The following is a 26,293-nucleotide window of genomic DNA, read 5'->3' on the forward strand; positions in this document are numbered from 1 at the left end:
GTCATCCAAGGGAAAACTCTATGGTTTTCCCTCGGATGGTCGTGGCCCCGCTCCCAGCGTGCCCGGCATGGTCGCGTCACTTCTGGGTGATGTGGTTGCAGCACGCGCGCACACTCCAGGAGCAAGCCGGGAGTCCCCCGCTGCAGCAACAGGTAGGACTTGGCAACCCTAGCCCTAACCCAACCTGGCCACATCAAAGAATGGGAGCCTGGCCTCACTGCTGAGAAGGATGAGATGGAGCCTTTTAACTTTGCCACAGTAATGGATGGGCCCAGTCCAGCCAACCTCGGCCCACCCAGCTACCCAGCTTGGCCAGGCAACTGCTGTTCAGGGCTGGCCTGGCAGAATCTCCCTCCCTCCAGTGCAAGGGAGGGGCAGGAGCAGGCTGGGGGCAAGGCCCTTTCCCTGGGCCCTTTCCCCTCCCCAGTCCACCCAGAGCTGCCTTACATTAGAGGCAAAGAAAAGTTTGGGAGGACCTGGTTCTGAGGAGTTATAATGAAATGAATTAGTCCCAGGGAGTTTTGAATTTAAAACTTTTTAAAGCACTGATTATTTCATGGCATGCTTCTTGGTTTTTTGTTTTTATAGTGCACCTTGAACCTTCAAGAGTAGAAGATGTTTCCTTAACACTGTTTTTATACTCTGCTTCTAATCTGAGAAATGGTTTATGTGACTTGTGTTTTACACCAATCAATGTTTTATGCTATTTTTATGCTCTGGTTGGGTTTTTAATACTAGGTTTGGAAGAGTTTATTAATTGTTAACAATTTTGATGGTGGTTCATAATGTTTTACTTTAAGCTGTCTCGATTCTCCGTCCAGGTGGCATAGAAAGTTTCCAACTAAATAAATAATACAAATTAAAGAAACAAAAGCAGCAGAAGTAGTAATAAATTACTACTATAGTGGTAATAATAGTAGTAATGATCATGGTCTTTGTGAATCACTATTTATTTAAATGTGTGTGCAGAATTTAGAAACATCCATATAAAATTGGCTTGTTTATCCAACTCAGCATCAAAGACCTCACTTTTCTTTATTGATGGGCAGCTTCTCATTTAATGCAATGAAGTGTTTATTAATGGACATATCTGGGATTTCTAAACACTGTAGTTAACACAAGATGTGCAGAATACTAATCCTTCAATACACATCCAGATATGTGTTTCTTTTTGACATTGGTGAGACTTGCATACAGGCAAATGTGTCAAGAGTGACACCTTAAAATTGTTGGATATTGTAACTCTGCATGCAAGAGGATGTGGGAGGGAAAGGGTTAAGAGAATTCCCTCACTCGGGTATACTTGGCCATTGGCCCAACCCTCTCAAAGATGCTGAGCCTCTTTGGCCATTGATTGCCTTCTGTTTTCATCTTATATAAGACCTCTCTTCTACTCTCTTTTACCTGGGCTTGGAGCTGTAGCAAGTTAACCTTTTTGCAGTTAATTTGTTCACAATAAGTTAAATGTACCTACATGAATATGTCATACTAGCAATAAAGCCCGTTGTGAAAGCAATACAACGAGATCTAGAAAGAGGCTCTGGGGCAGTGCTCTGGCTTTGGGCAAACAGTGTCAATTTGCTGTGGTGACCTCAGCAGGGTATAATGACAGAGTCCACTGTTTTCTCCAGAGGAACTGATCTCTGCTACCTGAAGAGCAGTTGTAATTGTGAGTAATCTGTAGCCCTCACCTGGAGATTGGCAGCAATTGTTACCCAGGACAAAATGGCTGGTTTGGAGGGTGGAGTCTATGGCATTCTACCTGTCTGAGGTCCCACCCCTCTGCAAACCCCACCCTCTCCAGGCTCCACCCCTCAAATCCCCAGGAATTTGTCAGCATGTAGTTGGCAACCCCATCTCCTTCCCAGCTAGCCACCAACCTACCATTATCTGCCCCTTTGACTTCAGCTGACTTCTGCCCTCCCTTCTGCAGAGCAGTTGTAATTCTGAGTGCTCTCCAGCCCTCACCTGGAGATTGGCAACAATGGTTCCCTATGTGAGACTGACTGGTTTGGAGGGTGGAGTCTATGGCAGTGTACCTGTCTGAGGTCCCACCCCTCCTCAAACCTCACCCTCTTCAGGCTCCATCCCTCAAATCTCCAGGAATTTCCCATCTGGAGTTGGCAACCCTATCAGGATTGGCCCCAATGTGTTTTCTCCCAAAGGCCAAAGTAGGTGACAGGACCAAGCTTAGTTGCCTACCAACAGGCACTGAGGGGAATGTAGGGTTGCCAGCTCTAAGGAGGGAAATACCTGGAGGTTTGGGGGGTGGATTCTGTAGAGGGCCGGGCGACGGAGGCATCGGCCTTCTGTCGCCCGCCTTGCCCCCCCAATCTCGGCCCGGGCGACCGCGGCTCCCGCCAGCGAACTGCCTTGCGGGGAGGGGGGTGAGTTTGAGGTGTGGAATGCAGTGAAGTCCAATCAGCTTCCATATGCAAAAGACCTTGAAGGTTCCATATGCAACTGACATTCCAACTGCCTTGCGGGGAGGGGGGTGAGTTTGAGGTGTGGAATGCAGTGAAGTCCAATCAGCTTCCATATGCAAAAGACCTTGAAGGTTCCATATGCAACTGACATTCCAACTGCCTTGCGGGGAGGGGGGTGAGTTTGAGGTGTGGAATGCAGTGAAGTCCAATCAGCTTCCATATGCAAAAGTCCTTGAAACACTGGGCGGGACTGCACAAAGCAGCCAGTCAACCCAGCCAGCGTCTTCTGACTGACAGTTCAAGCGTCCATACACTAAAGGAGTGCATTTTAGAACTTTGGCACCCACTATTCAATTATATATAAGGAGAGATAAGGTGTTCCTCTATTTTTTTTAAGTAAAATTTATTTTTCTTGTTACCATTGGAGTCAGGATATCTTTGTAATTTGTTTGAACAGCATTTTCCCCCTAACCAGGAAATGTGAAGGATCGGGAATACTATGAAAAAGCTTCTGTGTTTCCAAGGCAAATAATTTTTTTTTTACATTTAACCCAATAAAATATGATTACTTTTCAAAACTATTATTGATTTGCTGTGTGTCTTTATAAAACTCAGAGCTTCATTTTCAAACTGTCTGGCAATTACAAATAAGAAAGCTTTGTAAATACCTAATGTTAGGGCTAGGAAATGTTATTCATGCGTATTTTTGTAATGCTGGGAGATTTTTAAACCAAAGGAGCAAACAAAATGCAAACACGCTTTGTTGTTATGATAACAGAACTTGCTAAACATATCTCCAGTTGTACGTAAAAATCAAATTAATCTGCACTCAACGTTATTCATTGCAATGCCATAGAAAGGGAGCAAGAAGAAGGAGGGAAAGACGGTGCAAGGTACAAGACTGGGGAGCAAGCCAAAAAAGGCAGCCATGCAAATACATTCTTTTGAAAAAAGTACTTTCAGGCTTGGCATTTGAAAGGGAAACAGGATAACGCCAAAGATGCCACCAAAAGGGGGAAAGGGAAAAAAGGGAACAGAAGGAGTCCGAACACATGGGATCAAAACGGCCTGAGAGGCACAAGCACTGCACAAAAGGAGGATCCGAATTAAGCTAGGCTCAAAAATGCAGAGATGGGACCGAAACAGGGTGAGAGCGAGAATATAGGAGGGAAGAGAAGATACATTGATCTGTCTAAAAAATTAAAGAGGAAAAAGGTGGCACAAAGGGGAGCAAAAAGGTTATTCTTTTGGGATTGGGGTTTATTTGCTTTGTTTTCTCAAAAAAGGATCTCACACCTGATATTCCTCGTTCCATCCATCTCGGTTCACCAAGGGCAATGAAGAAATTCTCCTGCCTTTCGTATTCCTCCTCATCTACTATTTTAACCCTTATGGTCTTCCTGTAAGGACAACAAGAAAGACATGTGTGTACAGTGGGTTGCTTGATAGGAGCGGATGCAACAGCAGTGACAGCACCACCACACCTTTCTCTCATGCAGCCCCACTTCTGTCACTGCCTTGGGCGGTGTTTCGCTTGCTTTCTATGGCACATCTCGTAGCTGATCTTTAGGTGAGTCAGAGAATATTAGAGGAGGAAGGAAGGGATGGAAGGGCAAAGAAAGGGGAGGGAGGGGAACCTGGTCCTTGTTGATGGTTAGTGGAAGGTGACTTCTGCAGCACATTGAGTTCAATGTCACATGGTATTAACAGCTCACTAGCAATTGAAAATACCCATGGGCCTAAAAGGAGCCCAAGATAGCTACAAGAGCCCATTCTTTTCTTCTCATACCCATTTTGTTGAGAACGCTTTTGGTCTTTGGCTAGGGAGCAAGAAAGTTAGCAAACACATATGTACATCCACCCATACACTCAACCAAGAAGGGCTCATTGCATATGAAACTGGTAAAAATCACAGACACTTGGGGATGCTCTAGCATTATTTCCAGGTATGCAATCAGAAGTGACTTCTGGCATTGCTGCAATGCCAGTTTTCTCTTAATTTTGCTCCTGCTACTCAAATGTGCATTAGTGTGGGGACCTGGAGCCTGGGGGTGGAAAGTCTCCTGCTAGGGCAGGAGTCATGGCCAGTGCCACCCTAGTAGTCACTCAGGCATTTCCCACATCAGTTACTTGCCTTGGCTTCAGTGCAGTTGAGATGTGTTTTCCCCCCTGCTCTCCCACAGCATGGTGGTACATTCATGCCCCTCTTGGGGTTTCCCCATTTTCCCCCAATCTTTCCCAAATGTGCCTTGCTGTGGAGTTTTGAGAAAGATCTTAGAAAAACCCTGGATGGCTGCTGTGTGGATGGGAATATAGATTTTACCAGCCTTACCCACATTGGCAGCCATTTTCCATGTCCCTGTCCTTGTGGTAGCCATTTCTCCACCACCACAAGGGGGGCTTTTAATTTTTTTAAAAAAATTCAGCAATGATTGTTGTATTTGAATAATGTTTTAACCATCTGTGCTTCTATTCTGTGAATTCTGTATTCATTTTCACCAAAGTATGTTTTAGCATCTTTCATTGCAAAGACATGACGTCTCCCTTTTATTGCCACAACAAAATGAACTAGAGACTTACTTTTTAAAAATGAAAAGTGGGAATTCACAGAAAATGATACTCAGATTGTTATACTGTTATATCAATATAACAATATTCATTTGGCAGTTTTAGAAAACAAAAATGCACCACCACTAGTGGACCGGTGCAGGGAAACTGTGGGCAAACCCAGTCACGTGAAAGCTCTGTTGCCACTGATGCTGTATTAGCAGCATCAGCAACAATATAGAAACTACAGCAGACTGTGTCCACATGGAAAACACCTTAATTTCTCTTCTGCATCTTTCCCAGGTAAACAACACTCAGATGTGACAGCATTAAAAAAACCCTCAAATGTATATCACATATGAAGATACTCTCAGTTCCCATACTACTCAGCCACATTCTGGTAGTGTCTCTACACACATTCAAAGTGTGTTTGAAGAAACGGTATGTTGGTTGCAGCACATATGCTATCTTTTCGTACCACTGCCTTCAGACTGATATTCATTGTGTCCAAGGCCTGCAAAAAAGCACCTCTCAAGCCATATGTGTGCCATGCCAATGTCAAAGTGAATAGGAGATCCTGGAATTGTGTGTCTGAATTAATCAATGGGAAAACAGCTGTCAAATAACACTTCAACATTGCATCTAAGTTTTTTTAAAAAACAAAAATTTATATGAGAATTTAGGCCTGGTTGATATGTCTAACCCAGAGAAGTGGAAATTTGGCGGTAAAGTTCTGAGGTGGGAGAACAGGCTGCACTCATTTCAGACTGTACATTATCTCAGTGTTAATGCTCTTATATAAAAAAAGGAAAACAACAAACAAAACAACAAACAAAAAACCTCCCTGCAAGCTCAAAGAAAAGACTGCAAAAGAAAGGGCTAGGAGAGAATTTGTCTGCTTGGACATGTTAAGATTTTTTACTAGCAGAGACTTTTTAATGACTACTTTAAAATCTGATCTCTTCTTGCAGTCTGTAGTGATACAGTCCACTCTGCCACTTCAAGATTCCACCACCTCATTCTAGAGACTGTGTTCATCAGGCCATGGCCTCTGACTTAATCTGAGAAATCCAGAAATTTCAGACAAAGCACTGGAAATGGAGACCAACAGCAAGTGCACTAGAGGGCAAGAGAATAGAGTGTTGATCTGGAATGTGGAAAGCCTAAGTTCAAATCCTTCCTCAGGCATGGGACTCCTGAGTAAATATCGGGCAAACAGGAATCTCTCAATAAAATCGAATTGCACACAATAATGTTTAACAGACGTTAGAAAGCCTAGATTTATTTAGCAGGGAGGAAATCCCACTGAATTCAGTGGGACTGATTCCTGAGTATACATCCTTTGAATTGTACTCGTCATTCAATTTGGGATGCATGGACTCAGCACAATGCTGAATTAAGGATACAAGCATAGGGCCTGATCGGCTAGGAGAATTGCATTGGCACAAGGCTATATGCACAAGAATGCTTGCAGTGGGAGGAAAGTAGATTGAATTTCCATACATTCATGATACCACCACTGACTGCAATTTGATTCAATGCAGCTAAATTCCAACATGTGGGGAAATGAGTTTAACAGGAAGTCTAGAAAACTGAACAAAGTTTCTTTATGCTCAGAATTTTGGCATACATTTTCTCTGTATACCAGCAATAGCAGGTGCTATTTGCGTGTTGATGGTTGTGTATTCCAGACATCCTGCTACTGGCTAGAGAACTCAGAGTAGAACCCTTCTTGTGAGGTTACCTGGGAGATCTGCAATATACACATCATCATGGAATGCACAGCACCACAGCCCACCTATGTGGTGTACAAGATAGACCTGAGAACACCAGTACTGCATTCTTTGAGGAATATGCATAGACATCCACTAGCCACACATACACTCCCTTGCTAGGTATATCACTTTGCTAGCACCCATCAGTACCATGTGACAGATTGTGCATACACAGCAGTGTTAAGGATTGAGCAGTTGGAAAATGAAAAGAGACTATAGAGAGTGAGAAGAGAAAAGTGGGAGAAGAAAGAGAAGAGGAAAGAAGAGTGTTAATGTTAGTTGGGAGAACCAGTACTACACCTTTCTGTAAACTCATATCCACCATGCGTGGGCCCATCAGCTCAATGAAGAAAGTCTTGTTTTTCTCATATTCCTCATCATCAATTACTTTGATGTGAATAGTTTTGCTGTGAATGGAAAAATAATAAGTGTCATAATGGGGAGAAAGGGGATGGGTAAGCTGGGGCAAGAGAGAGAGGAGAAGCCAAAGAAAACAGTTAGATGGTCAAAGCTTACTCACCCATTGGGAATGACCACAAAACACACTAAGGATTTAGACCATTTCTTGGGCAATTGCCTAGTCCATTAGATCATTTCTACCAGACAATGCATCTCTGTCGCCTAAATGTTTTCTTCTGTCAAATCCTGCTCAGACATACCTTCCTGCATTTATATCTAAAATCCTAATCTCCCTTACACAAACAATTAAAAATTAGAAGGTATTTACACACTGGTGTAACCTTAACTCATGCAATTCAAAGCTTAACTCTTCATTAGAAAATTAACTATCTGTCTTAGAAATAGTCTTATAGCTGGTAATTAAAAAAAAGAATGATCACAATTCATTTGGTTAGAAATTCTGACATTTCATTTTTATACCATGATGTCAACATTACAAGGTTCATTTTAATAATTTATACTTCCCACAAGTCACCAAGGATTTTCAACAATTCATAAAAGCCGGCTGTTTGAATTCATATTGCATTGCTTTGTTTAAAACTTAAAGAAAATCCCTATAAAAGAGATCTTTCTACAAACATTTTTGCTTACAACTTCTTACAGCTGGTTTCTTAGTTATGCCTCTAACTAAGCCACACACACACATAAATAGTTCTATGACACATTTTGTGTTGAGACAAGACTTGCTTCATTCAGGCTGTGGTCACACAAGCTAAATAATCCACTTTCAATCCACTTTCAGTGCACTTTCCAACTGGATTTTTACTGTGTGAACTGACAAAATTGAGTTGGAAAGTGGATTGAAAGTGGATTATTTAGTGTGTGATCATAGCCTCAGTGTCTCTGCTAAAGGCCCCGTTCATACGAGGGGTTTTGGTCCGGGAGCGAGACAGAACGGGGGCGGATCAAACGGGCGCGATCCCACGGCAACATCTGGGAATCGTTGCCTGCCCGTCCCCGATCTGTCTCTTCCGAGCGAAAACCCGCACTAAAAAGAACCACCTACCTGGGTGGTTCTTGCGAAGTAGAGCGCCTCAAACCGGCCATGGGATCGGCTGCGCGTTTTTGCGGCGGCACATCCCGGGGCAGCCTCCCCCTTGCCTCCGACTCTTCCTCCCCGGCATGTGATCGTGCCGGGGAGGAACGGCGCGCGTGGGATCCCGCCCGCGTGTATCTTTTTTGATGCGGCTCTTTAATAGCAAACAGAAGGGGGGGAGAATATGTTCTTCAAAATCTATTGGACAACTAGAGCTGAATATTTATAGTTTTACTATATTTACCAATTTAAGACATTTGAATTCTTGGGCCACCATCTTAGCTTTTAAAAAAGCTAATCTACATGGATATCTACAAGTACTTCTGTTATCTATATAATTTTTTATTTGTTTTATAAATACAAAAAAAACACAACACAAATAAACCAAGTGTTACAAGCTTACAATTATGTGACCTACATAGTCACCCAAATGACTCTACCAACTATCATAACAGTTTTCAAAAAGCTATCTAGTTTGTCACTAAAGTGCCAGAAACTGCGATTCATACTGGGTAGAGTGTACTAAGTGTGCTACAAGCAATGTTCCCTCTAAGGTGTGGAGTCTTGTGAGCAAAAATTCTACTTTGTGAGCTACTGGCATTAAAGTTGTGAGCAGGCAATTTGGCTACTGCACAAATTACTTTGCTCTGGAGCCACCCTTCCTGAGCTAAGACAAAAATGTGTGAGCCGGAGGCTAAAAAACTGTGAGCTAGCTCACACTAACTCAGCTTAGAGGGAGCACTGGCTACAAGTACTTCTTTTCCAGTGGAGACAAAGCTCTGAAGAAACTCCTGCTCACTTTCCGACTCTTACGTCTGTGCTGTGCCTCTCAAATTGAATATGCATTGAGAGCACAGTGTCTGCAGAATGTATTGCACAGGCAATGATCATTTAAGGCATTTTACAAATTCACTCAGAAATCATGTTCCAGGAGGACTTTCTCATTAAATAAGAATTTCTACTCAGTGTGTCTGTGTATAAATGTGAGAGCTCTGAAGGAACATTAGCAGGCTGTCGGTGGAAAGTCCTGTTGTGATAAATGCCTATACTTTTAACACCTGAAAATCTGAAGAAATCCAAACTTTCAAGAAGCAGTACTTACAATGATAAAATATACTTATGAAAACTTCTAACCCAAGACAATGCATTATTGTGGTTTACTAAACGTTACCTTTGTAAACTGTAAAAAGATAATGGTCAGGCTATATGTTACATTGTGAAACAGGTCTTCTTATGGATTAAAAAATGGTTATATTGCTGGAAGCGGAAAGTAGGAATAAATGGACTGTTCTCACAATGGAAAAAACTGAGTTGTGGGGTGTCACAAGGATTGCTATCTGGACAGGTGCAATTTAATTTGTTCATAAATGGTCTGGAATTTGGGGTTAGCAGTGTAGTGGCCAAGTTTGCAGATGATATGAAACTACTCAAGATGGTGAAAACCAAGGTGGATTGTGAACAGCTCCAAGAGGATCTCTCTACATTGAGTGAGTAGGTACCAATGTTCAGGGGTCATTTCATAGACAAAGAGCTGCAGGAGCTCATTAGCATACCTAGTAAGCTATTAGCATATGTCATGCCCCCTGACATCACCGGAAGTTATGTCAGAAGGGGAAGCAAAAAGGGGGGGCATCTTCAAAAGCCTCCCCTCCCCTTCCCCAGCCAGCCTGCCAAGGTGGGCTGGGGGGGGAAGCAAAGAGAGAAGGAGTTTAAAGTTTAAACCCCTTCTCTCTAGAGTCGTGCCGCAGTGGCAGCATGATCTTTCCATTATATTCTATGGGGCCATAGAATACAGTGGAGAGAAGAAGAAGTTTGGGGGCGGGGATCTGGGGGCGTGGCTTTTGCATTTCACGCATTTGCCAGAGCAGCCCAAACGACCCCTACCAATGTTGCAGATGAAGTTCAATGTAGGTATATTGGATTAGATTGACCACTGGTATGATTCAGCAAGGCTCTGATGTTCTTATGGGTAGCACAATGAAAACATCGGCTCTGTGTCCAGCTCCAGTGAAAAAGGCAAACTCATGTATTATTAGGAAAATGGCTGCAAAATAAAATGACCCATATCATAAACGGGTTAGGCAGGGCTGCCTTTTGGTCCCTTTTTTGTTCAACCTATATATGAATGACCCCTCAACTTGCTTTAATGAGCTTTGTCATCCTCCCCATTTGGCCAACAGCAACAGTCTACTTCTGCTTTACGCTGATGACACTGTTCTGCTCTCTTGGACAAGAGTTGGTCTGCAGGGATCATTAACATTTTTCTTGGAATATTGTATTAAGGAACGCCTGAAAATTAACCATCAGAAAACTAAATTAGTTGTTTTCTCCAAAAAAAAAGAAAAAGAAAAGAATCCTTCAGTGTTCAGATGGACTTTGAATGGAGAAGAAATTCAGCAAGTGAAGGAGTTTTCATATTTGGGTATCCTTTTCACATATAACACAAAATGGGGGCCTCATCAGTCATTGATAAGGAGAAAAGCAAAAACCTGTGCTAACAGCATACTAAACTTTTTTCAAAATGGAGGTGGGAACTATGTTCCAGGTGCTGTTCAAGTCTTTAACCTAAAAGTCATTCCTATTATCCTTTATGGAGTAGCCATAAGGATTGTCTTGGTAACTGAAAATACTGACCACCTTCTTTTATATTTTCTAAGAAAATTATTAAACATGCCTCACTGTGTGGCCGGTGAGGCTCTCCATTCAGAACTTGACCAACCTTCCCTTGAGGTAAGGGCTTGGTTACAAGCATTTAGAGAGCTGCGGTGGCTCAAGTGGTTAAGATGCTGAACTGCAGGCTGTGGAAGGTCGGTAGTTCAGCAGTTCGAGACCCGAGTGTGCTGCATGACGGAGTGAGCTCCCGTCTCTAGTTCCAGCTCCTGCCAACCTAGCAGTTCGAAAGCAAGAAATTGCAAGTAGATAAATAGGTACCACTTCGGTGGGAAGGTAACAGCGTTCCATGCGCCTTGGTGTTTAGTCATGCCGGCCACATGACCACGGAAACGTCTTTGGGCAGCACTGGCTCTTCGGCTTTGAAATGGAGATGAGCACCGCAACCCTAGAGTCGGACTCAACTGGCTTTCGAGCAAGGGAACCTTTACCTTTACCTTTTTACAAGCATTTAGACTGTTCATCAAGTCATATTTAAGCAGCAAAGGCTACCTGGCGCTCCTGAAAGATGATTCTTATAGGTCAATGTAGTTTAGGACTGTCTTTGAGAAACTGTTGGCTCTTGATGTTAACCTGGACACTATCCAGGCCCTGGGCTTTCATGCATTTGCTTTTGGTGAGAAATTGTGTAAAATCACTTAAGAACATATGAGCAACACTTGATCAACAAAGCTCTGCCTTTAGAGCAAGCCATACTTCTTCATCCCAATTTTTTGATATTCCACCTCCAAAATCTCTTCCCTCCTATACCTATCTGTTGTCTTCTGAAAGCCTGTTAAGGGCATTCATTCTGGCCAGACTAAATGCTCACTCCTCAGCAGGTATGATGGGTAGGTTCATGCGTTTACCTTATTCAGAACAAATCTGCCCCTGCCCAGTTTGGTGTAGTGGTTAAAAACGATGTACTCTAATCTGGACAACCAGGTTTGAGTCCCCACTCCTCCACATGCAGCCAGCTGGATGACCTTGGGTCAGCTGCTGTTCTCTCAAGAGCAGTTCTCTCAGAGCTCTCTCAACCCCACTTACCTCACAGAGTGTCTGTTGTGGGGAGAGGAAGGGAAGGAGATTGTAAACTGCTCTGAGACTCTGAGTGAAGGGTGGGGTATAAATCCAACTCTTCTTCTCTTCTTAGGTAAGATAGAGCCAATAGCACATATCCTTCTGGAGTGTCCTTTGTATGCTAATCTCAGAATGCATATTTTACCATGCTTGCAAGTTCATTCAGATGTATATTCCTACGACTTAATTACCTTTTTACTTTCTGACAGGGATCCAAAAGGAACTCTAGCAGTTGCAATTGTTTTTACTCCTTTTGTCTATTGGGTGAGAAGTGATTAACAACTATCCACTGCTCAAGATCGATGTATCATAGAGCTTTTATTGGATAAAAGGAAAGGATTTGTTGTGTCCTGACCTAGCCATGTGCTCAGTCCAGTTTCGGCCGGTTCCACATGCGGTCAGGGGAGGTACCTGAGCTTCGCTCCTGAACATAATAGACATTCAGATCCTAGTTCCCAGCCAATCAGGAACCTAGGCTCCCCAGGAATAATCTAATCAGTGTAAATAGACCATTCATGGGTGTGGGGTGTGTGTGGGTGTGTTTTCCTTGGGGCATATAAGCCAGCCTGCGAGCCGGCTACTTTGTCTTGTTCTTCTCCGAATAAAGTATGAGAGCTGAATTCACTAAGTAAGTCTCAGTACTTTTCAGATATGATCCCAAAAGCAATATTCATACTAGTCTAAAAAACCAATTATGCAAGAAAATTGGATTCGACAACTAGACAAATGTACCTTGCATACTTGTCACAAGAGTTCCCACCTAAGCACTTCCCAACTAATAGTATGGAATCAGTTACCACATCACACTTTGGGAAGACATTATTTTAATAGGAAAGATGTGACAGGCAACCACCAAAGGAAACAGAACAAATGACAGAGAGACTTCACAACATTTCTGCCAGGAGAACACAGACAGTCTTTTAAAGGTAACCAGCACAGGAAGGATTTTCCTGTACTTCTATACTGGGCAAGCTGCCCCTTTGCAGCTGTGGACTGGAGGCTGCTGAAAGCTCTAGTATGGTAACCAAAAGCCCTGGAAGGCCATATTGGTGGTTCACTGAGAAAAGGCTTTGGGAATTGTCCTCTTTTTCTGGACAACAGGGGCAGTCACCACTCACAATACAAACTGAACTAAATAGCAGGCGCCGCCTTGAGTCTCAGTGAGAAGGACAGACGATAAATAAAGTAAATAAAGTATCAATTCATCCATTTTTTCTGCTCCTTCAACAGCACTAGCGGTTAATCAGTTAACATAGGACTGATTCATTCAGACACAAAACATTTCCCCCCCCAAAAAAATTATTAACCAAAGTAAATCCTCTTGGCATTAAGAGTGGTGAGCAGGCAGAGAGGACAGAAACTGAGGAGGAGATTGCAAGAGAGGTTGAAAACCTGCAGATAGCACTAGGGATTGGGGTTAATTTTTTTCTGTCAGTTCACGAGCAGATCTATGGAAACACTCCAGTGGAACCAAATCAGTAAGAGCAGTTTGACAATGCAACAAGTTACCTCGAGGTGGAAGGGCTCTCCCTCAGTGGAGGTTTTAAACTGTGGCTGGACAACTATCTGCCAAGATGTTCTGTAGTTTTAGATTTCCTGTACTGAGCACAAGATCAGACAAGGTGGTTTATCAGATGCCTTCACACTCTGTGTTTCTGAGCACAGAACTCAGAGTGTGTTATGAGCTGGGCAAGAGTGCCTTAACATAGCACCCTGCCTTACCATTCTGCCCAGGTAAAGGTGGCACATTCTATCAGTGGAAACCATGCTCTGCCAATATAAGAGGCTGCTTCATCATGGAATGTTTTGCACTGGGGCCTAGGCAAGGTAAGAATTTGCTATTAGTGTGCAACTCTGAACACTAGCTTCAGAATACGTGGGAGGAAAACCTCTTTTTGAGATTATGAGGGATTACTATATTAAGACTTTATTCAACCAGTCATCCCCCTATACTCCTGAAACCCTGGCTCTTTTGCTCAGTGATAAGGATCCTAAGTTCACTCTAGCAATTGCAAAAAATTGTCTGTCCTTTTAGCCCTTGCATCTAAAAAACAAGAAACAAGTGTCCTCTGCTGCTCAAGTTTTGTAAATCAATGAGCAGGAAAGGAAAGGAAAGGAAAGGAAAGGAAAGGAAAGGAAAGGAAAGGAAAGGAAAGGAGGAAAACCTCTCAGGAACCACATTAAAATCAGCTCTAGTGATTATGTGGCAGTCCTGTTTGCTGCACATACACCACTATTATGCTACTGTTGCCTCACCAGATATACAAAGTACATACACACATTCTTAAGCAACCATGTACATTATGGATCTCAGACACACATTTTTAATGTTACATTAAAGACTTAGGTTTTTTTTAAATTGTACATGTCAGCTTTAGGAAACATTAGAGTATCCCCAGTGTGCTGGTGGCAAATGTAATTGACAGATGAACCACACTAATTAAGTGGGAGACTTTTTAGAATAAGCATTAGCAGTTGCAATGAACGGCCATTGACCTTCTGAAAGATTTTAATTTGATGATATTTGCCAAATTATCCCCAATAATCCCCAAAGAATAATCTTTAAAATCATTTTATTTGACAGTGCTGCTGCTCTAAACATGTAAGAAACAACTGAATGGTTATTTTGATTAATGAGCTAGAAGAGAAGGGTCTGTGTCTTCCACTTCCATGGTTGAGCTTCTTATTTGTAAAAATCATTCCTGTATGACTTTGGGTAGAAAAAGGTGATATAACTGTATGGGCAGGGAAAAAAAATAACAATAGAGACAAAATACAGGAGCCAGAAAGGCATCTCATGACATTGCAACATCATTCGTGGCTGTGGAACTGGATGCAATGTCACTGTATTGCAGGATGCTCTATGATTCCCCAAAACTCTGTTAACCATAGAATTTTGGTGAAATCCTAGAAAGTCCTGCATTCAGAAATTACATTGCAACATTGCAAGATGCCATTCTGGTGAGTCTTTCTCTCCACCATCTCTCAGAAGTAGAGTCATATGGAATTAGGCAGTCCTTATATGTCAGCGTAGTTTCTGTGTAAGTGGTTGAGAACCATGACTTTTCAGGGTTTCTAACAGCAAAACAAAGCCTACCCACATCCTTTTTATATCCATGTAGGCTCTTCCCATTGTATATGCTGAACACATGTAGTGCTCAGGAGTGAGGCAAGTGGGAAAGAACAGATGTAAATCTACTCCCCCGCTATCTGATTTGAATGTACACAGCTGTAACACGTATACAGTCCTTCAGTGTGCCATGATCTGAGAAGGCCTTATCAAGGCCAGGCATTAGTCTATGGAGAACAACATAAGGGAGTGCCAGTTTCTTCCCTCACCAGATGTTCTTCCTGCATCCACTGGAATGAGCATGAAAGTCACATTTCTTGCATGATCTTTCAGTCAGTGAAACACCTGCACATTTATATTTTTCTATTCTTGGAAACAGTGATTGACAAATTGTGAACTTTCATAGGTCTCCTGGGTGTCAAGAAATGCCAGCGGGCTTCATTTCCTAATCTGTCAAATACTCCTTCTGAGCTTTCTTTGCAAGCACAGTCATTGATTATAACATGAAGGTTTTGTGTTCTCACCGACCTGTGTTTGACCAACAGCATCATTAAACTTGAAAGTCTTCAGTGAGGTTTTGCCCTAGAGAGCTGGCTTGATGATGCTTAGGAACAAACACAGTTCTGACTTCCAGCTGACAGAGGTGGCAGGCTGGAAGCATAAGCAGAGATGCGCAGGGTGCTCAAATTCCATAAACTCTGGTCTAATTGGAAATCTCCTCTGTGAGAAGCATAATCCTTCCCCTGTGCCCCAGAGTTGGGGACATCTCCCTCCTGCCTCTTCCATCAGTGAAGACCAGCTCACAGAAGAGGCAGGAGAGAGTAAATCTGCCCCCCCCACTGCAGACTCCCATAGCGGAGGCAGTATATCCCAGCAGAACTCAGGACCAATGTTTAATTGCCCAGTAGTGAAACCTACATAGTTAGAGGCAGTATATCTCAGACATAGTATTCTGTTAGAACAGTGCATAGTGATAGCTGAGGGAGCCTCTGTATTTGTTACTTATCCCATGGAACAGGTGCTGCCATGAGCAGCGAACGGACATCCATCACCCAACAGAAAGCAGGCACTGGTTGTTACAGTGATGGGATCTTCTACACAGCGGGAGATATTTAATACTGGAAAGATGAAAGCGGGCAGCTAACTACTGATATCCAAAGGCATTAGATAGATGAATACTCAAGTTGTACTAATAGTATCAATTGGGAGAAGTAGTTGTAGTTCATAGGATGATCAACAGAAAACTCACTGTGATGGACAGCTGACTTCTGATGCATTATACGAGTCTGAGAACCTTGATTGACAGGGGTTTCAAACAGAATTCTACTGTCAACTTGAGAGAGTGGCAGTTAGGAAGGGGGGCAGAGCAGAGAGAGAAGGAGGAGAGTGAAGTATCGAGGGGGATCCCGAAACAGGTAAGTGAAACCAGCAGTCCTTCCCTGAGGGAAATAGCTCCCTGGGAAGGGGAGTGATCCCTATCAAGTGTTAAAGAAGGAAAATTTGGACCTCTTTGTATATTCTTGCCTCCACAGACTTTAGTAATTTTGTGACCTATAAGCTTATGCCTGTTTATCTAAGGAGTGACAGCCAAGTCATCTCCCTCAACAGTTATAAACACCAGTCTATAGAACAAAACAGCTACAATTTTGTAACAAACTACCGGTTGCATATTCAAAGTTTCTCTCATTCCTGTTGCCTTTTCGCTTGCCAGGTTTAAAACTGAAAACTCTCTGAGAGTCTGACTTAATCATTGCCCTGGAAAAGTAAAATAAAACAGCTTATGTGTTGTGAATTGATATCAGCCTCTTTTGTGCCATAATCAGACACATACCAATGAAGGGTTTTCAGTTCCTCAGCATCCTAGGCTGGATTAGAATAGATCTATATACACTTAAATGTCCAGAGGAAGAGCCAGAGAAACGAAGAAGAAAAAAGAGCCACTTGTCTAAGGGGGGGGGAAAGGGAGCGGGGAACCATCATATCCACCACCATCCTTTCATTACAGCTGCCAGTACAACACAGGGGCTCCCACTTATGGTACCTGTGTAGAATATAACCAGGTGGTACCCAGAACAAAGTAAATGGATGTATTTCTTTTTTCTTTGTATAAGAAACACAGGGAATTAGCACTTTTATGTGAAAGGAATTTTTCTGGGCAAGGGCTTGCTTTCTTAGCAGCACTAAATCTTTTGAAGTTAAAGAAAAGTTTCTTCCCAGAAGTGTCACAAGAATAGCTGTCATTTATTCCAGCCAAAATCCACTTGTTTCTCTTCCACAAACATATACCACAGCCAGTTACACAAGCAGACTTGGAGGTAGTGTATCTTGTCCTGGCTTTTGAGGCAGTGTATGATACTTAATTTGACCATTCCACCAAAGCCAAGCAATAATACACTGAAACACAAAAACATAAAGATTATGTGTCAGAAAATGCACATAAAGGCATCTCTCACAGTCCCTGAGGACCCTCTTCTCCCCCAACCCCAAATCTCCAAGTTAGAAAAAAGAAAAGTCAGGAAAATCCAGGTACAAATTAAAATTAAATTTACCACATGGCTGCCACTCAAATGGTTTTCTTTGAATGATGTTCTCATGTCATAGTGGCTTTCTATTTGACAAAAGGATCAGGTAATACTTGCCCATACTTAACAGCAAGCACTCACCAGCACAAATTGGATAAGAAAGAAAAAAGCACTGGGCACACCTTAATTATGGGGAAGTCTCATTCACTACATTCTCAGCTTGAGAAGTCAGAGAAAAAGTTAGAGCATGTTTGGAAATGTGGTGCCAAAACAGAACCCTAAGCATGCAAATGAGAAAAGAATCGGAAACAATTTTTTTTAAAAGAGGGTTAAGTCAAGTCTTGGGGGGGGGAGTGCATCTTTCACACTGAAAAATGAACATCATAAAAATGTGGCCATGGTATACTAAACTAGTTGTTTTTGTTGTTCTTGCAGAAGTGGTTTGTCAGAAATTGAAACATGTAGAAGCTTCCTCAATTTCTCCCCCCTTGAGTTATATTGCAAAGATGTCCCCAAGTTTGTTAAGCCCATGGGCCCTCTGAAAAGACATAGTGGACACCAACCCCAAATGGCCACCACAGGGGCTGATGCCAATCACAAAATGTTGGGTGGAGGCAACTCTTTTTGATTAAGTACTTTCTACAAATACAGAGACAATGCCTCCTAGGCTCTTCTGAATCTCCTCCGGCTCCATCCTGGGGATCTCTGTAATACAGAATCCATTTTGGCCTCACTTCCATGCAACTGTTCATTTGGAGTTCCTTCCCTAAGCAATTATTCTTCTTTTCACACAATAACATAATGGTTACCTTCCTGTCCAGAAATAGGTCCATCATAATCTATGATGGCCTTCTCTATTTTATGGCCTCCTTTAATGTCCCCATCTTTTCATTCAGTGATAAAACCTAAGGAATTTTTGCTTTGTTTTGGATCCTTTCCAACCTTGTGTCACTAGGTTCTTAATATTAGTACCAGCAACCTAGTGTCTTGCCATATAACATCTGTGAACTGCTTATGGTGCCTCTTATTTGAGGATCAGAACTGCAGGGTATGAAGCAAAAGGAAGGACGGTGTGCAAGTCACAATTTTTGTTTTATAATCATTAGCTTTGGGGAGATGTGAGAGCTCATTTTAAGCAATTTCCTGTTGCCTTCATGAACTTGGTAAGTTTCCTTGGAAAATGCAAGGAAAACAGTTGTAAACAACCTTGAAAATAAAAGCAGCTGCTGTTTGGGATGCTCCTTAGCACTTACTGTAGTCTATTCCTTAACCCCATAGGAAGCAATTACTCTTCTGTGGCTAAGTTAATTCCTCATATTTTTTTAGCAATCCAAGGTTCAGCAGACATCCTGAGGGAAACAAGATGGCAGCCTGCAGGTTCTTTCCATCTAGATGCATACCTGCATTGTTTTAATTGGAGGCATGCCAGATGCTTCCAGATATTCGTGTTGTTTTTTTTCTTGTTCTGATGGTATGGTTATGTTTCCTTGGCTTCCCTGCTTCTTTGATGGCGGGCAACATTCCCCCACAAACACTATGGGGAAATCCAGGAACAGTAGGGGCCCATGGTTTTCCGTGTTTCTACCTCAATTCTCCTTCCCAGACTTCTGTCATTGGAGATTTTATTTCCTCAAACTTCAGTACATTCTAGACATGAGATAGCTGTCACCTTTTTCTTTTTTTCCATATCGAGGATCTAGTTGTCCTATCACAGTGTTCTCTTCAGCCACCCTTTCCCCTCTATGTTGTTGTTGTTCAGTCGCACAGTCGAGTCTGACTCTTCGCGACCCCATGGACCAGATCATGCCAGGCCTTCTGGTCTTCCGCCCTCCTCTGAAGTTTGCTCAACTTCATGTTCGTTGCATCTATGACACTGTCTAACCATCTCATCCTTTGCTGTCCCCGTCTTCTTTGACCTTCATTTGACATTCCCTTCTATACCTGCTGTTAAATCTCGCATCCATGTTCAGCCTATTTCATCACTGGGATTACTAAAGCCTTGCTCTTGCTGGCATTTCCTCCTGATGTAATCCTCACCACTGTACAGGGCAATTCGGAATGTCTTTGCCAAACTGATCCCCTTAGCGACCATGATACCCCCCCTTTTTCTGTGGCAACATCACTCCTGAGTTGCAAGAAATTGTTGAAGACCCATTCCCTATGCTGGAGACATCTCTGGACTACAGCAACGGCCCAGATGGGCCCTGCTGTTTAGACTACTTAAACTAATGCTTAATCCAACTTTGTTTTCTGCAGAAATTTCACTCCCTTGGAGAGGAAGAACTGAAGCATCTAACCTAGCTATTCTAAGCACGAGTACTGCTGCTCTACCATTCTCAGTGGGAAGGAAAAGAAAGAAGTATTGACACAAAGAACAATTTCCTTTTGTGTATTCTCCTTGTAATCTCGAGTTAATTAGTAAATTGTCCTGTGTTTCAATTAGAGCTATTGGGAAATTCTTTTGTGCTTGGTGCATGGTAATTAATGGGTCAAGACCAAACCATACATATAAAATAAAGATCTTTGCTTCTGTTAAAATATTAATAGTGAAAGATTTGTACTGACTTCAATGTATTATTCACCACCAGTGTAGTTGCTGTAATTTATGTTGGCCATGTGGAAACGAACAATTTTCTGCTCACTGTGAACTTTGCTGTCCAGCTTATGGTGAATGAAGTCACAGAACCAAAACAAACAAACAAACAAACAAAGGGGCACATGTTCTGATTCACACATTACAGAATACACAGGCCAGGCCTCAGAGGAACAGGTCTTCTCTGGCTCCCTATGGCTGCCAACCACTAATGGCCAGTGCACCACTTGGAAAAGTACTCAGAAAAAGTGCCATCTCTTCTAGTCACATCTCTGGACTGAACTATCAATGGCTACTAATCATGATGGACATTTAGTCACAGTATTAGAGGTAGTATGCCTCCTTAAACCAGTTGCTGGGGAGCACAGGCAGGATGACGCTGTTGCAGTCTTCCTGTCTGTGGGCTTCCTAGAGATAGCTGGGTGACCACTGTGTGAACAGAATGCTGGACCAGATGGGCTTTGGATCAGTTCCAGCATGGCTCACATTCTTATGAAAATGTGAACGAGCATGGTGACGTGCTGTTAATCACTAATAATTCTGTTCTACCATATTATTACCATTTATTAGCTTCCAGCCACTGATGATGTAAAAGATCATTTTGCCCTGAAAGCCTGGCTGAGTGCATCACCCCCGCCCTGTCCAGGCAGCGAGCTGATTTACACTCGCCCGCAGAGACTTGTGAATCCAATCGATTTCCAGAATGCTCTGTGGGATCCATTAGTGCCTGGTGATTCTTTGGATGTGCTGATAGAGGACTGGAATGCCCAGCTCTCTGCAGCCATCAATGAAATCATACACCGTCACACCCTCTTTGTTCCCACCCGAACCTGACTCCATGGTACAGAAGGGAGCTCACAGGAATGAAGCAAGAACTCAGACAGCTAGAGCGAGACTGGCGCCGGTCTCATGACAAAGCCACAAAAGCATCTTATAGGTAATTTATGAAGTGAAAGCTGCGAAAAGGGATTTCTTTGCAGCTTCCATCACATCTGCTAGCTCTCACCAGGCTCCATTATTTGGGGTAATTCAGTCTTTAATCTCCCTTTCTGGGAGAGCCCAAAATATGGGAAATTTGGTCCTTAGTTGTGAGGTATCTGCGAATTATTTTGTGGAGAAAGTCTTGTTGCTCCGCCATGACCTGCCCACCACTGTTGATACAGTAAGAGAACTTGAGGCCCCTTGGCCGTCTCTGGATTCAGTGTTTGACAACTTCAGCCAACTCACTTGTGCTGATGTTTACAGGATCCTGAGTGCTGTTAGGCCAACCATGTGCCTCTTGGACCTGTGTCCATTGTGGCTGGTGAAGGCTGGCAGTGATGGTATACGAGCACCCTGATGGACACTGTCCCTTAATTCTGGGGTCTATCCAGGGGGATTAAAAGAGGCCGTGGTAACACCACTCTTAAAAAAGCAATCTTTAGATCCAGTGGATCTGGCCAATTACCACCCCGTTCCAACCTATCTTTTCTGGGTAGGTAACTGAGAGACTGGTGGGCGCGCGAGACCCCGCTCAACGTGTCCTCCAGGAAAAAAAAGGTGCTGGCCCACCGGTCTCTCAGTTACAGTGGGGGGGGGAGTGGCTGGGGGGGAGTGACCCGAGGCTGGGGTGTCAAATCCCAATGCTTGATGGCATGCTACTAACACTGGCACTGACCATCGAGAACTTGGGCATGCTCCTGGACTCCTCTTTATCAATGGAGGCTCAGGTAGCACATGTTGCCAGGCTGGAATTTTTCCAACTTCACCAGGTCAGGCAATTGGCCCCTTTCCTCTCTAGCCTCGACCTTGCCACAGTGATCCACACAATGGTCACCTCAACATTGGATTACTGTAACTTGCTCTATATAGGACTACCCTTGAGGCTGATTTGGAAATTACAACTTGTCCAGAATGCAGTGGCATGGGCATGGGTACTCACAGCCACCCAATGACTGCACATATTCGACCTGTGCTTCGCCAGCTGCACTGGCTCTAAGTTGAGTACCAAGTACTAAGCTGAATACCAAGATTCACTTCAAGATTTCGGTTTTGACCTTCAAAGACCTTAATGGTCTGGGACCAATGTACCTGCAGGACCACCTCTCTTGGTATGCCCCCCCAAAGACCTTACAATCGGGAGACCAAAACCTATTGACAATCCCTAGCCCAAAAGACATCCAGCTGTTCACAACTAGGGCCAGGGCTGAGAACCCCCTACCTTGCTCAGTCCCACAGTGCTTGTAAAACAGAGATGTTCCACCAAGCCTACGGTTGAGGACAGCGACGGTTCCTTACCATGGCCTCCACCGTGACCTTTACCAATCCCAGTCTGTGACACTCCTATGGAGGGACTGAAGTTATGCATGCCATTGATTATTCTGAGGATGTACACTGTTTTATCTGTTGTTAACCATCTACCATTTTCTATTTATTGTTTTTAACTCGTTTATGCTTGATTCTGTTGTACATTACCCTGAGCCCTTTGGGGGAGGGTGGTATATAAATTTAATAGATGATGATGATGATAGTTTATTTTCCTTGCTGCCTTTAGTTGAAAAAGCCTTCAAAGCAGCTAACAATAAAAAATTAAAAACAACAATTTAAAATTATTCATACATGCCAACATCAAGTACATTAAAACTAACAGGAACAACCCACAATTCAGCTCAAAACTGTTCTGAAACAATTTAGTCCAGATGTTCTGGTGGGATGGCACCATTCTCACTTGCAGGGGGCACCAAATTTTGGGAGAAGTGGCTGAAAAGACTTCCCAAGATCATTCCCTACTTCTCTTCAAATAATTTTAGTTCTCATAGTTAGGCACTATCTCTGAATATCAGAGTTCAGATAGGTTGATGTGGTCCTTCAGATACTTTGGCTCCAAGCACTTAAAGGTTTTAAAGGCTAACACTAGCACTTTAAACTGCACCTTGAAACAAATTGGCACGAAATGCAACTGAAATAACACATCATGATGTCCTCATAAAGTTAAATATCAGTTAATAGTTGTGTTGCTGTATTTTATAGGCAAACCATCTTTGCAAACCACCTTCATCGGAACCTCTATGTTGTATAGTAATCTAGTCTGAACGATACCAAAGCATGTGCAACTTACATTTATTACATGTGTCAGGAATAACTTACTCAAGAATGACTACTGATTATTTACCCTCCATTCCTTGTTGACCCAGCATCTTCCTTTCTTCCTTCTTCTCATTTGCTCTGTCTCTCATTATCAACATTTAACTGTACAGTGAATTCCACAGTTAATTACTCATTGAGTAAAGTATTTCCTTTTGTCTGCCCTGAATCTATTTCCTAACAACTTCATTGGGTGCACCCAAGGTCTAGTATTATGCAGAGGGAACTTATCACCAAAGCATGAGTATTGTTTTGTATTCCTTTTGCAGTGCCAGTGATTAATTAAGAAAGGAGGTCAGACAGGATCAGAGGCTCTTGATGTTACTACATATGCAGTTTAACAGATGGCAATTAGCAAATTAAGGAACAAGAAAATTGCCTTTTCATTTCAGCCTGTGTTTTCTGTTTTCACTCTCTAAATTCAGGTACACTTATAAAGGTGGCGTCCCCCTCTTTTATTCCAAAGTAATCTCTATTTCAATTTCTTTTACTAAAAAACAACTGTATTTAGCACTTATGAAAACACTCAATTCAGGCTATCAGCTGTGAAATCCTGTGTACTTCCTTCCCAAAACGGAACACCTAGTGTGTAGGTTTCTGTAAGAGATCATCCACACACATACCCCACATGCTAGAAAGACAGGGAAGATTTCTTGATATATCTAATTCTTAATTCAAATTCCTTGTAAAGACAGATAACTAATCAAACAAGAGCACATAACTGGTCTTCCAATAATAAAGTCAAGATTAGCCATTTATTTGACAGTATTGCCAAATATAACACTTGGCACCAGTTCACAATTAATACTGCAAATATATGCTGTGGGCACACTGGTGTTGGCCATGGTAAATAATGAAAATGGTGGACAGCAGATGAATGCATTTTAACTGTTTGCCACCTTGAATGCCCTAATTGGGTGGAAAGGTAGGACACAGATGTTTAAAATAAATAAATAAAATAATATGTGAAAACATATGGTGGGCAGCTCCCAGGAATTCATAGCCACTCACAGCTCTCTAGCATATATCCAATGAATGTCCCATGTCTTTAGAAATCTGTTTGTCTCCTTCATACTTTCTGGTGTTCACAGGAAGGCAAAGGCATGCACAAGCAAGACCTTATCAAATGCACACTCATAATGCATTAATTAGAGGTCTTCACCATTTTTATTTTGATTCAGATCACAGATTCAAGAGTTCAGATGAAGCTAACTTGCCCTACTTGCCTATTCCTACCTTAGAACCTAGAATCATGCTTGTGGACAGCTTTTCCCCCCTGAGCGTTACTTGTTTTCCAATCTGCCATTTTCAGTTTTCATTGTATGCACGTGCACTTCACTTATAATAGTGGCAGAAGCAAAGATCAGGGCCAAGGTATTTTCTAACTCCTGCCATCTGAGACCTTTTAGCTGGAGATGCCAGGGAGCAAAGATCAGGGCCAAGGATCCAAAATAAAACCCTGACTCCCTTCTTCCATGCCCTTGTTTCTATCATTATAGATAGCTGTTTTCTTAGTGGTACCATCTAGCACAGTATTGTCTACTTTGGTGCCAGCCATTCAGAAAAGTAGGAAGGCAAAGGTATTTTCTAACTCCTGCTATCTGAGACCTTTTAGCTGGAGATGCCAGGGATCTTCTACATGCTGAGTATGTACTCTTCCACTGACCCCCTCCAGTGTTTTAACATGGATGCACACGTGCTGTGTTAGACACAAAGTTTGACACAAAGTTCGAAGTGAAAGACATCTTAAGCCAACTTTTGGCAAGCAGCTCTGTTTCTCAGGATGAGGATGTATGTCATTTTTCATGGAGAAATGAAAGCAGGAGACAAGAATGCCTTTTATCTACCTATCCATTCATCCATCCAATTTGTGACCAGCACTTTCCCCAATTAGTTGAAGAGGGTACATACAAGGTTATATTAATTCATCCTGACAACAAGCATGAGAGGTAGGTCTTGTTGAGGGAGTTTCCTCAGTCCACTCTAGGGCTGAGATCAGGTGTCCTATATCCAAGTCTAATATATTATCATTGCATCGCTCTGACTTTTTGGGTGCTGAAAAGCCTAGAAGTACTTTGCTTGGAAATATGGCTCATTAGCGGAATTTACTGTTGAGTTACTAAATTGTGGCACCTCTTCCCTCCCCTGCCCAAAGGTACAGCAACAAAGTTTCCTTTTCTGCAATGTATTAATAAGGATAAAAAAATATCCATGCAAGGATTACAGGCATTTCTGGTCTTGTAACACCCCAATAGGAGCCTTGCCCAATATAACACAGATAATGGCGTGTCATTTTTAAAAAAAAATCACTTGTTTTATTAGCTTGTTTAGTATTATTGTTTTATGAGCTGCCTCGGGCAGCTTCTGAAGAGGCAGCATATAAATTCCTGAAATAAATAAATGAGACAGGAAAACAAAGACGTACCCCAGGAGCAGGCATATCAATGCTTAAAGGAGATAGCACAATTAGGGAGCCTCCTATTACTACCAAAAAGGGGAGGGTAGGAATCCAAGAGAGTTGTTAGTCTGTAAATGGATACTGGTACTTGTATCGCAACAAAGAGGAAATGAGTGGATTACAAGGTGGATCAACACAGTTACGGTCAACACACACAACAACACACATTGTCTCGTCTCAGGGAGAACTTGGTGTTTCTCTTAAATCTTCAGATTTTAAGGAGGCTTTCTGAAATTTGCGAAACATCTGTCTCTACCTGTCTGTCTAATGTTATCAATGTACAAGGCTCTTCACAGAGTTTCACATGCAGAATGCACAGGCCCCAGTCCTAAGGAGCTGACAGTCTTAAGAGTTGACAGTGAGGAAGATAAGAGAGGAAAGGTCAGTGGCACAAGGACAGTAAAGGGTGCCTGAGAGCAAAGAAAAAAAAACTTTACCAAAATAGCATTTCATAAGGGAAGAAGACTTGGTGCTTGAGTCCCTTTCACCTTTGAATTTTAAATGCTTGTTAAGTTTTATGCACCACAGAAACAGATTTTTATGTCAAGACCCATC

General features: G+C 42.5%; 1 protein-coding gene across 5 annotated transcripts in view; it reads right to left on the reverse strand.

Annotated features, from left to right (window-relative positions):
• Positions 1-26,293, reverse strand: part of SLC8A3 (solute carrier family 8 (sodium/calcium exchanger), member 3) — a 244,412-nt gene that overhangs the window by 57,420 nt on the left and 160,699 nt on the right. For 3 of the 5 annotated variants that reach the window (XM_015407998.1, XM_015407995.1, XM_015407996.1), the window contains exon 3: positions 7,049-7,155. In XM_015407998.1, the coding sequence (XP_015263484.1) occupies positions 7,049-7,155 (107 nt within the window). Of the gene's footprint in view, positions 1-3,722; positions 3,827-7,048; positions 7,156-26,293 lie in introns of all 5 variants that reach the window. The other 2 variants (XM_015407999.1, XM_015407997.1) reach the window with 1 other exon arrangement.

Source organism: Gekko japonicus, unplaced genomic scaffold (genome assembly GCF_001447785.1).
Source record: "Gekko japonicus isolate JY-2015 unplaced genomic scaffold, Gekko_japonicus_V1.1 scaffold1, whole genome shotgun sequence".
NCBI lineage: Eukaryota > Metazoa > Chordata > Lepidosauria > Squamata > Gekkonidae > Gekko > Gekko japonicus.